Source organism: Notamacropus eugenii, chromosome 1 (genome assembly GCF_028372415.1).
Source record: "Notamacropus eugenii isolate mMacEug1 chromosome 1, mMacEug1.pri_v2, whole genome shotgun sequence".
NCBI lineage: Eukaryota > Metazoa > Chordata > Mammalia > Diprotodontia > Macropodidae > Notamacropus > Notamacropus eugenii.
In genome coordinates this window covers 154,019,488-154,033,309 of record NC_092872.1, presented here as the reverse complement: position 1 = coordinate 154,033,309, position 13,822 = coordinate 154,019,488, and the positions used below count along the sequence as shown (strand labels likewise).

The window sequence follows — 13,822 nt, the reverse complement described above, 5'->3', positions numbered from 1 at the left end:
GCAGAACGGCACGCCTCTTCCAACTGTCGCGAACGCGCATGTGGCTTTACGGCAGAGGAGGGGGGGTGGGGGAGCGGGGAGAAGGCGGAGAGAAGAAACCAACCAACCAACCAAGCCACCCCCACCCCCACCCACCTCAGACCTGGTTTACGGCTCCGGGCTCAGTCCCCTGTGAGGCAGCTGATTGGTTGGTGGGGGGTTGGTCCCTTCCCTGTGACCCCAAAGTGCTGAAGGGGGGCGGGGGTGGCCCTGTGCAAAGTGCACCCAGAAAGCCCCCCGCCTTGAGCCCCCCGGCCGGCCCCCTCCAGCCCGCGGCCCCCTCACACCCTGCAGGAGCTGATTTCTTCCTGCCCAGAGACCTTCCCGGTCCCCCCACAACTGCGGCGCTCCTGCCCCCGACATCGGCAGCCGCTGCCCCGGGCACCCTAACTGGCTCTCCCCCCCACCCCCTGCCCTGAGGTCCCCCCAGATCAGGCTGCCTCCCCCGCTCCGCGGTCCGGGCGCTCGCCGGCCGAGGCGAGGCGCTGAGGAGAGCCGGGCGCCCGAGCGGTCCGGCCCTGAGGCGATCTCTTTTCATGGAGAAGTTGGTGGCCGCGGTGGCGGCGGGGAGGAGGAGCAGAAGCCGCTGAGGCTGGAGAGGTAGGAAAGTCAGTTAGGTCCCGGGGGCGGCGGCGGGGAGCCGGGTCACCTGCGCCCGCTCCCCCCGGCTCGGACCCGGCTGACTGCTGCCCGCCGGGGCTCTGCCTGCTTGGCTTTTCCAGGTTCCCCGGAGACCCGAAAACGGGAGGACTGCCGAACCGGCGCCGAAAGCGGGCTCCGCTGCCAGTGCCCAGGTGAGCCTCCTGCCCTCCCCCGCCCCCTCCCGCCGGAGCCGGGGCTTTATTTAGGGGAGCGCCCCGGTCCGCGCTGCCCGGCCGGCCAGGCAGAAGCCCCGCCTGCTTCCTAACCTCGCACTCCTAACTTCCTGGCCCCGGGGCTGGGGGCTGGGTGCCATCCTCGCCTAGACTCCCCCTGCCCGGCTTGGCCGCTGGGAGACCTTCGGGGACGTTTTTATTTGTTTGCTCCTCCCGCAGGGACTTCACAAGTCACTGGCTTTGCTGGTCAGTTTTTCAGGAAACTGTGATTTATAGGCATTTTCTCCTTGACTTTCCTCATCTTTCCAGTGGTCAGCCTATGAAATTTGGAGGACGCTGATAAGCCGTTTGAACGTGGATGTAGATAATCTGAGTCCTAGAAAATGTATCGATTAATCTTTGTACTTTGAATTATTTGCAGAATTTAATTTGTCATCACAGTATGTAGAGAAGTCACGATTTTCACTTTTTTTTGATAACTTCAAATTTGAGGTGTAGATAATGGACTTTTACAAACCAAGCCAAACACAATGCATTTCAGGATTTCACCAAGAATGGTTAACATCTCACAATATCTTGACAACAGGGGATTATTGTGTTTGTTTGTTTGTTTTAAAGAGAGGGGGGTTCACGTTGAGGTTGGTTTTATCTTAGGCCGCGGTCTGTAGGACTTTATTTTGGCAGTCTTCACGGTTGGCCTGCTTTTTAAATGTAAAAATCTTGCAGAAAATGTTCGGCTACTATTTTAAAAGCTGGTAAAGATGTTAAAAAATCCTCCATTTGGGGGTTATGTTATTGAAAGTGATTGAGAGGTAAATTCAGGCATTTATACAGCCCATACACTGGGAGACAGAAACAGGAAAATTGGCTAGGGAAAATTTTATGTAGGAGTTGGCCAAACGAACAATATGTTTCTGACATACAATGACATTTAAGGATGTAAAATGACTTCTAATTACTTCTTTCATAATCTTTTTAATATTTCAAATTATTTGGGATGTTTCCTTTTCAGTTACAGTTACAAAGCATCACTTAATTGCAAAGGGAGTTGGTAGGAAGTCTTTACTTCACCTCACTACCCTGTGGCCTTGTGCCTTCCTTGTGGAAAACAAAAATTGTGTCATTAATGGACCTTTCCACTGTCATTCTGAGATAATTCCCCTTCCGATGTGTTGCATTTATAACTACTGTGAACCTTAATGGGAATTGACTATCAGAGGGAGAATGTACTGTGCTGAATACATTTTACAGTTACTATGTACTAGTTAAAGTAGATAATATTGGTGAAAGTTTAATGTCCCTTTTGTCTACTCACAGGCTTTTGCTTGTATTTTTGTGGAGGGAGGTGGAAAGAGACATAAATATGTATAGAATCAAAGACAGAGACCTTTATTTGCTACATTTCAATAAAACTAGGCAGTACAGTCAAGTTGGAGGATAAGTTTCCACATTTAAATATAAAAATTTCAACTGCGGATAGTACATATGTTAGGATTTTTTCCCCTAAACTCTTTAGTTTTTGATATCAAAATGAAGTTCTCTGTTATGCAAGTTTTCTCACTTAAGCATGTTTCAAGCTTAAATTTAATAGAACATATTTCCTTCTGAAGGTTCTTTTTTATATTCCTTTGCTAAAGTACTACTAAAGCCTTATTAGAGTATGCAAACAATCCTGGTTTCTGAAAGGGGGTGATGTGAGTGAAGTAAAGCTCTGGAAGGAGCTATCAAGGTGGAAGGACATGTAATTCAAAGACAGTCCTAGTTAAATTTGGAGAGGTTCGTCACCAGAAGGTTGACAACCAGGTGATAAACTCATTTGCCCACAGCAGCATATGAAGACCACATATGTTGTGGAAGGGTTGTGATCTGTATTGGGAGGAATACCCACACCAGTGAAATTGGGTCATTTGACATAATGAAGATTTTGTTTTAAAATGATAGTCTGTAACTAAAGTGCAAATTTAAGGTAAGGAAGGTTTGCCTCCATACCCCACAACTTGGCCAGTCCATCATCGTTTTTGTTGTTTGTGTTATACCTTTTTAATTTTATTTCATTGATTTTTAAAATTTGTTTTATGTCTTTAATGAGTTGTTTTGCTGATATAAGTTCTATCCATCTTTTGTGTCTCTGAGAGTGTAATTGAGAATTGGAGTTGTGTCAGACACTATTTTAACCAGTTTGCTGAAATGTTCTTTATTGTTCATGTCTTAATCCTGCTAGGATTTTTTTAGTTCATTAATTGTATTGAAAACTACATTTAAAATTATTTTGAAAAATGCATTTTGAAAGAAGTATCTTAATTTTCCTGGTAACCATAAGGTGGTTACAATTTTGTAGAGAGTATTTGCCATACTCATATTAACATGTGATGTGTTACAGTACATCTTTGCCATGTTGTGCAGTTTTTTCTGTACCTGAAAAAAGTAATAATATTTATAATTGTCATCTTTTTAATTTATTCATATTTTCTGTGATTGTGGAAGTTTGTAAATGTATAAAAATCTAAAGCCAAATATGGTTCATGTAAGCAAATCTAATTCTTGTAGTTCTTAATTCTGAATTAAAATTATCCCCAGAATAAAGTGATCGCAGTTTTTCAAACACTGATACATAAGACTTCTTAAATAAAGTTTATCCTACTCATTTCCATTCTGGACTGATATGTTCAACTGTAATCCATATCAATCCATATGTGATATGGATAATATTGTGTTATCATTTGAAGTCTCTAGAAATGAAGCTCTGTGGGTTTTTTTTTTCTTCATTATTCTGCAACTAATTTCTGTTTTTTTAAGTAAGGAAAATTAGAATTTGAATTTTTCAAAATTTCTGGGTGACTGATATGTGTTAATTATTCCTATTCAACAAAGAAGCGTAAAAAGTTTGGGGTTGGGAGGGGATAGAGATTTTAATAGATAAATTTATCTCCTTGGAATGAAAATTGGGAGGTAATTGTTATTGTTATTTTTTATTGAATCTGTTTCATCATTTTAGGAAGCTCCTAGTGAGGAACTCACTCTACCAATGCAGATCTGCACCTGCTCTGCAACATATATGATAGAGAATTGTCTGTGACATTAAAAGGTTAAGTGACTTGCCCAGGGTCCTGCCATCAGAATGTGTCCAAGGCCTTACTTGAACTTAGTTAGGTCTTGCTGACTGCAGGCACAGCTTTCTAATAAGTAAAGTAAAATGCCTTTCTCATTAAAATGTTCGCGTTTATTTTGCATACAATTATTGGCTATACAAAAGTAACAAGTCATTTTCTGAGCATACTTTTTCACAATGGAGTTCAACATAAAATATTTAGACATGCCATTCTTTATATTTTATAAGTCTTAAATAGATGTTTCCTCAGAAAGTCATCATTGAAGTTACTGATTTTGTTTCTCTGCTTCCTGCCTGTATCTCTTTAGTTGGGAAAGAAATGCTTGTTCCTTTTTTTGTGGAGCAAGCTGTTATCTTGTTTCTACTTTGTGTGAAATCAGAAAGCACAATTCTCATTTGCATCATCTAATCAAAAATGTGTGGATTTTAGTAAAAATTATATGCAAAACACTACTAATGACTAATCACTTTTGTAGGATAAAATTTTGTAAAAATAATATGATTAAATTAAATGAAGGGTTTTTTTGAAATTTCTGTATTTATTTGGTAGTACTTTTGTGCTTCTCATTTTAAGAATATAGGCATTTTATGAACATTAAGAGCAAGGCATTTTTGTTACAATCAAATTCAGTTTTTATTTGCCATCTATATGGAAGTGGGGTATTTATATATGTCTTGAACTTTTTAATTCACAAGGTTTGTAGTATGGTTCTCAATATGAAAAATTAGGGGTTTTTTTGTCAACTGTCAGCTGAAACAAATGAGACTTTAAAATTTAAACATTCTTTTGAAATAAGGTAAATAATTATTTCCAACTTAAGATGACCTGGAGAAAACTTATTTTAACTGTAAAATAATACCAGTAATTTGTATACTTTGAAATTTAGATTCATATGCAGTATTTAGACTCACAGCCTCTCAGACTTGGAAGGAACCCTTAAGATTGTTCAGTGCAAACCCCTCATTTTATGGATGAGTAAATTGAGGCCTTCAGAGATAAATGGCAAAGCTAGCCCTCAAATCCAGGTTTTCTGGCTCTCAGTCCTTACTTTTCATCATAGTATAGTTCCTAAACATCTAGTGTTCTTTTTTTTCCTTCTTATTAGCGTACAACTAGTCTTTCTGATGATGTACCTGTTTTTCTTTTAATTTCTTGGCCTTGAAGTATAGAATGATATTTGTGGTTATTCAACCTAAGCTAAGTCAACTTTCTGTGACACTGAATGATAATAAGGACAAGTTGTCATTATTCAGAATTTTCTCTTAAAATGAGTTGCATCCAATATATCTGTATCCAAATTGAATCAAACATAATTTGCTATTTAGAAAATCATCACTTTTGACTTCTTCATGACTAGTAGTTTACATGGAATGTGTGCTATCAGATCCTCAGCTTGGATTTCATGAGAGAAAGCAAATGCATTCCTAGGTCTTGTCTTTAGAATTGATTTCTTGTTTTAATAGTGCTTCAGTGTGTTCACTCCCCCCACCCCCCTCCATTTACATATATAGGTAATTAAATGAAGAAAGTCCTTGGTGAAGTAATAGTAACATAATTTACATAACATCAGCTTTACACTTCTGGCAATCAGAATATATTTGGCTGCCTGTCACTGGCCTTTACAATTGAAGATGGTTTAAGTGATAGTGATCATCACCTGTACGTGAAGGTGTAACCCAAAAGACTGATTTACTGTGCATATGCAAAGAGTGGTGTGTTTTTGTTATTGGGGATGCAGCCAATATTTATAGAGCTTGGCACAGTCAGAAAAAAAGGGATAAGTAACATTGGAAATAACCAGTATTATTTCATTTGTTCAAGCTGCTGTAAAGTTATATTTTATTAAAATATAGCCTAAGGAAAATGACTGTAAACTGTCCAACATGTCTACCATCATGCTCAGAATAGAGTAAATGTTTAATAAATCCTCCATTGGTTAGTTGATCTATGCTGGTGGTAATAGGGGCAACCACAGAATCCCAGCTGCTTCAGAAGTCAGTGTTGTTTATGCGTATTTTCTAAGATATGGGGAAAATAATGTAGTATAATCTCAATATTAACAATGACTGTGTCTTTGTATACTACTAAACTACATTTCACATCCCCCTTCTTGAAATTGGTAGGCAGAAGCTAAGTGTAGGAGCAATAAGGGTTAGGATTCTGCTAGGACATTTCTGCACCTACCAGGTACCAGAAGCAGCCAGAGCATTTGGTGACGTTTTCTCTGAAAAATTGGGCACCGTTTAATGTAAAGATTGTATTAAAGATTGTTGAAGCATTGTACAATAATATCATTGAGAGTGTTTACTAAACACCTTTCTACATCTGGCATCCCATTCAGTACGTGTGCCATTTGTAAGAGGCATTATGGTGGATTAGATGAAAGAACATTGAGGTTAGAGTCAAGAAGAGCTGGGTTAAAGTCCTCCTTCTCCACTGACATGGCAGCCTTGTGGCTGTGGGCAAGTCACTTAGTGTTGTGTGGCCGTAGGTTCCAATGATGGTGTGTCTGGTCTCCTGGGTTATCATGAGGGCCAAATGAAATCATTTATGTGAAAGCACCTTAACAACCTAAAATCCCAATATAAATGCTGGCTATGATTATTATTATTATTGTTAATGGAGAAATATTTTGTATTCTTAGTTTTAAAATAGTTCCCACTTTGGGATGTTTTACATAAAGGAGATCTGTGTCTCCTGCTTATATCATATGGAAAAAATAAACTATTAAAACTGCAAGGGACCTTAGGGTCCATCTAATGGATACTTGAGCAAGAATTCTCTCTGTCTCTTACTAACTTGGATAGCTGAAATCCAAGATTTTCAAATAGAGCTCAAAACCCAGAGAAATAGACCATCAGAATGCAAAGTTTTTCTAGTCCAATTTTGCCCATTAATTTCATTGATTGTGGCATATTTTCTGTGTCTTTTCCTCTGAGGTCCTTTCCATCTCTGTGATCTTATGATTGAACAGACATTGACAACCATATGAAGAGGTATAAGAGTAACCTGTATCTTTTTGTTTTAAAGGTGACTGCAAGCTCTGGTGTAGTCTAAGTAGAATTTGCAGAAATTTTAAATCTTCAGACAGATAATTTCTTGGTTACAATTCTGCATAGTAAAAATCAATACAGTTTACCTTTTATTTTGATGAATAGCTATGATTTAATTGATATATAAAGGTCCCTACTTCATTGTTTGTGGAGAATAATTATTTCATAATGATTACAGCTTAAATATAATATAGATATTAATATATATTATGTATATAAATATAATATATAATAATAACAGCTTAAAAACAGCTGCTGTCTTTGCTGCATATGGTTAAGCATACAGGTAACAAATAACAGTTTCAAAGTTGGGAAACAATGTCATTGATAATCTCAAAAATTTAAGAACCAAAATTTAGAGTTAAATTTTCTTTTAAAAAAACAAGCAACAGTCTCTACTTATTAAATGTGTTCGTATTCACCTCAGTTTTATTTGGAATAAACAAATGATCAGCTGTGATAGTCAGAAACTGGTTCTTGTAAAGTAAGATGAAAGATATATTCTGAACATAGAAAGAAGTGCCTCTACTTATGTCCATTTCTCAGAAGTATCTCTTTTTATTTATTTATTTTTTGAAACTGCCTTTCCAGGGAAAATATCCCTGGAAAAGTATCACATTCAACAACCTGGAGATTCTAGTCCACAATGGAAAGATTTTCTGTAAAAAATTGACCTTAACTCTTTTTTTCCCTATGTGGACAGGAGAATTATGATGAAATTTGAGCTTATTAGAAAGTAGAATTTGAAGATACATGCCTTTGTATAGTCTTATGGACGGATTTTCTTGTGACAACTATTTTTTTTTTTTAATTTAAGGTAAAAGAAGCTTATTTGCTATGTGTTCTGGACACACTAATTTAGCAGAGTTCCCCAAATTGTGCCTTATAAGCACAATGATCACTGGCACACATAGCAAGAGAAGTGAAATTCTTCAATAAGGTAATCTTTTGATTATGAATTCAATTTGACATTTGCTGAATTATATTTGTGAGAAAATTAGTTTATTTTTAAAAAATTATTTATATTTTTCATTTTATATTACTTCTGTTGCCAAATATTTATCTTCCCAGAAAACTGTCTCTTAACAATGAATAAAAATAGAAAGAAAAAACACGTTAGCAAAATTGACCCAACATATTGTTCTAGTAAGATATATACAGTCAATTCTCAACTTTCACAGGGGTAACATTCCTAGAAAACAGCATGAAAGTAAAAAACAGGAATGTTGACATATTGAGCCTACATGAAATGAGGGTTATGTTCCTGCAACTGCCAAAAACTAATCTTTCGCTAGGGATTGGTAAAAATATATTTTTCTGCATAAAGTTCTTTGTAACAAAACATTAATGCTGATAATATGCACTTTTCCTAACACAGTAATCACAAAATAACCCATAAAATGTGTGGTACACAAAATAAAATTGGCAACGTACAAAACATTTTTTCTTGCGAGTACTTCCCTAGAATTCTGTGACCTTTTGTACTAATATCTGAATAAAAATAACATTGATTTTAGATAGTATAACACATGAAATCTACAGTACCGTAAATACCATACAGCAAATAAAATTCTTAAAACTAAAACATTTTTTAGCCTGAATCTTACCTTCCACTGTGTCAGATGGCAGTGTAAGGGTCTCCTACCATATACTATACTATCACAAACCTCTCTGCTTTGAAAACCAAGGGACAGGTTGCTGGAACTTTAGTTGCTATTGAAGATACTGAGACTGGTGAGGTCTCAACATCACTTCTGACATTATACTCCATAGTTGGTGGCTTCCATTGAAGATTGTGAAGAATTCACCAGCTTGAAATAATATATTCTAATAGGATATCAACTGCTCTGCATACTTTCATGCATTGTGCCTCTCTTTTCTTTTCTCTGTTGCCAGTATGATAGCCACAGATGTGTACAGTTGCCTGTGTGAAAGTGAAAATGAGATTACTAATAAAATCAAACAAATGCTTGAAGTCACAAAAGTTAAATGCGTGATGAATACTGAAGATTGACTATACGTGTGCATATACAACTGCAGTGTTCCAGCTATTCAAAGAAGTGAGAAAGATAAATTTTCTCATCTCTTCCTTGAGTCCAAGCTTGGTCGATATAATTATAGAGCGTTTTATGTCTTATCTAAATCTTTTACTTGCTTTCACTATAGCTGACTTATACTAAATATAACTCTCCACATGACAGGTATACATTTTGGTCCTTTTAATTTCTTTTCTTGCATGAAGGACCTCACTTATAAAAATCAGAGAGGTTTAAAAAAACATTTAAAGCTGATAGTTGTCCATATAAGATGTTTCCTAACCAGTCAGTATTCCCATTAGATCTAACTGGTATGCTTTAACTTTTTTTTTCTGTATGGTTTCCAAAATGGTATGCGATGTCTTAAAATTTCTAAGTCAATTTTTATATTTTTAGTTACCGAATTTTTGTAGTTTGTGTCACAATAGAAAAATCTATTTGGGCAAAATGGTTAAAAACAACATATTAAAAGTAAACATTAAAAAAAATCACAATTTCTTAATTTTTTTTAAGTATCTGTTTGTCATTATAAGACTTGTTGATCTGAATTCCATACCCTGTTGGCCTATATGAATATAGTCAATGATGCTTAAAAAAAAATACACCCACATAAGTTTAATTTAAATATTTGAAATTGTGATCTTTCTAGTCTGAATAAATAAAAGATTTCCTGATCAAATTAGCAAATTGGTTATAGGGATCATTAATTCATGTACTTAAAAAGGAATAAAATTAATTTCTTTTTCAAATATAGTTTCTACCCATTCACTAATTCAGTACTACTTTCCTCCATCACATTGGTTTGCATTAGCAGTATTTTAATTATTTTTATATAGTTACTTCACTGCTTTCTGTTTGCTTCCAAAGCAGTTCTGTTGACTGTTTAAGCTACGTGCCCTATGACTATCCTTATGCTAGACTTTTTTCATAATTTTTTTCTCCCATACCATTTAGTCTAATGGACTATCTCAGTTTTTGTATCATTATGATTCTTGATGTATTCTTTCTATTGTATTTGTAGTCTTAAAATCACTCTGAAAAATGAATTTGTGAAAGAATGTAAGAAGAGGATATGACAACTAAAGTGGGATAAGAAATCATGTATTAGATTGACATGACATGTTATAGAATGAGGTAGAAGTAAGAATAAACAGAAAAGAAAAAATACCTACCAAAAACCTGTGAAGTATATGAGTTCCAATTTTCCTTAATAAAAGAAATTATTACTGAAATAGTACTTATTGTGAAATATGAATTTCTTAAACCTCTTTTTATAATATACTTTACTCTTCACACTTTTGCCATCTAGTTATACTGACCCAAATTCATTTGTAAAATAGTCCTTTTTTCATTAAAACAGGTAGGATAGAAAACCATTGCCTAGAAATATTATCACTATTTCTTTTAATAATTGGTTTTGGTTAAGAATGAGCATACAGACAGAAATACAACTTTGGCCTGTGAACAGACTGTTCCATTTTGTAATGTTATTGCAGTTCTCATAAAAGTTGTCACTGACCTTCTTTTCCAAAAAAGAGTTTATTAAATGCTTTATCAGTTATTTCATTTTCTGAAGAGATCTTTCTTTTCTGTTCGTTATTCTGAGGTTTTCTTCTACTATGGATTTTAAGTTTTGTCTTTCTGGTTAATATTCCTTTTGTGTTGTAGGAGTACTCTTTTATAAATCATGATTGGTGTAGAATTTTTGAATGGCATGTTACCTGTGATTCCTTAATACTCCCTTGTACCTAGCAGATCATTTTCTATTGCAAACTGCTTCCACCACTGGTACAAATATTTGTCTTATTCTATCTCTTTGCTGGTCAGGGCATTCATCCTTTGTAATAGAATTATCAAATGTGAAGGTCATTTGTGTTGTATTTCAGAAGGCCACATCTCAATAAGTGGAGAAACAACTTTGTGTTTTAGGAATTCCAGGTTTCAGACCCAGTCCATTTTATCTTCTGTTGTGCGGTCTTGGGGAAATTGCTGAAATTTTCTATTTTAAATTTACATGTTCACCTATTGGATCATATATATTATCTGTTTACTAAGGATTTGGGGTTTTAATGATTTGAAATTCTTTAATCTTATTTTATAAATGTAGCATCAGAAGGACCAATTATTTTGAGTTCTGTGTTCTCCATTTGAAGGTGAATCCCTATGATCCAATGAATCCTTTGTAAAAAGTCGACTCAGCTAGGATGTTACACCACCACTGTCGAAGGAACCCTGAACTACAGGAAGAATTACAGATTCAGGCAGCAGTGGCTGCTGGGGATGTTCACACAGTACGAAAGATGTTAGAACAGGGCTATTCTCCAAATGGCAGAGATGCTAATGGGTGGACCCTGCTTCATTTCTCTGCAGCAAGAGGAAAAGAAAGATGTGTACGAGTATTTCTTGAACATGGAGGTAAGTGTCCTTTTCTTTTCCAAAAATTTCACTCCCAAATATAAGCTTGAAATTAGTTGTAAGATAGTTTTTTGCCTTATGGCCCTTGGAATTCCTTGTCATTAATAATTAGAAAATATTTTAATGTTTTACTTTAGTGGTGATTTTTTTCCCCAGTTGCTTTCTAATTCGACTACACCCTGATTAGCACCTGATTTTTTAAAAAGGTACCCCCAAAATATCATTGCAAATTCTTCTTGCTGCTTTCCTAAACAACTCCTTATTCAATTGCCTAGCTTATTTTGTTTCAGAAGCAGAAGTACTGCCCCTTGCTCCTATAGTTAGACATTTAGACAGTTTTCCCCCCACAAATAATTGCTCAGATTCAACCACCTAGTAGAGATCCCCTTACAAGTTATACTTTTAAGTCTTGTAGTTAAATTACTCTTTGAATTTATCTATACAATATCTATAGTGATATGGTTTAGTTTTCCTATTTATCTTTCCTAGATTGCCTTTAGTTTTAGTTTGTAGGCATTAGAAGAATCTCGTTCTAATTTAGTATACTTATTATAGGCCATTAGACATTTTTTGGACCAGCTTTTTTTTTGCAAGCCTCATAAATAGATGTCTTATTTCGACTCATTAATTTTTCCTACAATTAAATCTCTTCATACTTTTGTCATTTATCCAAAGGTATGTATTGTACGGTCTACTTGTCTTAGTTTTCTTTGTAGATTACAAACTAAAGCTGGCTTGGTCATGACATATAAAGTGGATAATAAGAAATAAATTGAAGGATATAGAGCTGGAAAGGACCTAGAGGTCATCTAGTCTAGAAAAATTCAGTATTTTGAGCATTAACACAAGTCTGTCAGAAACAGACTTAATTATCTATCTAAGGGTGGTTGCTGAATGAAAGAGAGAGGTGAGGGGGAAGGGAGGAAGAAGTCAGATCCAGTACATAATAATAAAGGTTTACTTACCTATGTTGATTTAAGCGCAGGACAAAACTAAGGACACTTCCTTTTGCTAACAAAGGGACCCTTGCTCTTCAGATTTATCCTTTCACTGTCTTCAAAGGTGTTCTCAAGAGAGAATTCTTTTAGTTGATTCAAAGACATTTTTACTCCTTTGTTCATCATAGATAAGATAAAAATTTCTTAATTTTCAGTTACATAAAAGAAACCAAGAGTTTCATGATACAGTATTATTTCCTTGGAATTTTATGTAAGTATTGATAAGGTTTTCTATTCACACTAGGACACTGTCAAAATATTATTTTCTTAATGTTTAATAACATAAAAAGAGGCCTTAGTGCTATATGCTTTCATAGTCCTAATTTTACAGATGAAGACCTTGAGAGTTTAAGTCCAAGATTCTGCAGTCACATAATGGACATTTGAACCCAGGTCTTTTGATTCTAAATCCAGTGCTCTTTTTGCCACATCATACATATGTACTTTTTTTTCAGTGTACCGGATGCGTATTAACAATAGTCCACTTTCATTTATAGAACATATTCTGTAATGATTTAGCCAAACTTTGATTCTAATATTTGTTTCAATAATTTGATTCACAAATATTTTTTAAAATTTGAGGACCTTAGTATGGATGAGGCTGTGACTATGAATGAAAAAGTTAGTGTTAACTCTGGGACTAAAGCCTTTGAAAATAGCATCAAAAAGATAATTTAATTCAGTCACTTGATTTTAGGGATAAGAAAACTGAGGCACAGAAAGTATGTGAAACTAGTTCTTCTGAGTTCCTCATTCTCTCAATTTTAATACATCTCTGGGCTTTGGTGTGGAAGTTAAGTGTCAGGAGTGGTTGATTCATTGACAGTCTTGCTTAGACTGAAGAATTTGGTTCTGTACAATCAGTACAGTTTTTAATGTACATTTTTATTGTCCTGTTCCCTCTGCTTCTCTTGCTCACACCTCACTTTTCTGTTACTGGGAACCATGGCCTATTGGTTCTTATTTTGGTTTTGCCACTATTATTGTGATTGTTATTCTCTCTCTCTTCCTCTCCTCCCTCTCTTTCCTTCCTCTTTTCTCCTCCTCTTTTCTCTTTTGAATGCCTACATATGAAATGCATTTTATAGAATATGAGCTTTCTTTATCCTCCAAAGTCTTTCCATACTAATTATACTAATACTTAATTTAAGAATTCCTTCATCATGTTTTCCCACTACTTGTCCTCTTTGAAATTTGTAGAGTTGTCCATTTTCTTTAGAACATGTTCTTATTGCATCTCTAAGTTCTGTACTTTAGAGTCTGGCATATTGAGGACCTACATAAATGTTCCGTATACAATTTACCTTCTGAGATAATGCTCCTATGTCGTACTATTATCCTTTCTACTGCCTAATA

The 13,822-nt window shown here is 35.8% G+C and overlaps 1 protein-coding gene across 6 annotated transcripts in view; it reads left to right on the top strand.

Annotated features, from left to right (window-relative positions):
* The first annotated feature begins 59 nt into the window (after nucleotides 1-59).
* The window catches only part of ASB7 (ankyrin repeat and SOCS box containing 7), a 36,037-nt gene continuing 22,274 nt past the window's right edge, over nucleotides 60-13,822 (top strand). For 2 of the 6 annotated variants that reach the window (XR_011968586.1, XM_072616983.1), the window contains exons 1-4: nucleotides 63-639; nucleotides 762-833; nucleotides 7,835-7,957; nucleotides 11,207-11,468. Coding sequence is in view for 4 of the 6 variants with exons in the window: in XM_072616983.1 (XP_072473084.1) it covers nucleotides 11,258-11,468 (211 nt within the window). In the remaining 2 variants the exon portion in view is untranslated. Of the gene's footprint in view, nucleotides 640-761; nucleotides 834-1,073; nucleotides 6,961-7,834; nucleotides 7,958-8,913; nucleotides 9,078-11,206; nucleotides 11,469-13,822 lie in introns of all 6 variants that reach the window. The other 4 variants (XM_072616980.1, XM_072616982.1, XR_011968585.1 and 1 more) reach the window with 4 other exon arrangements.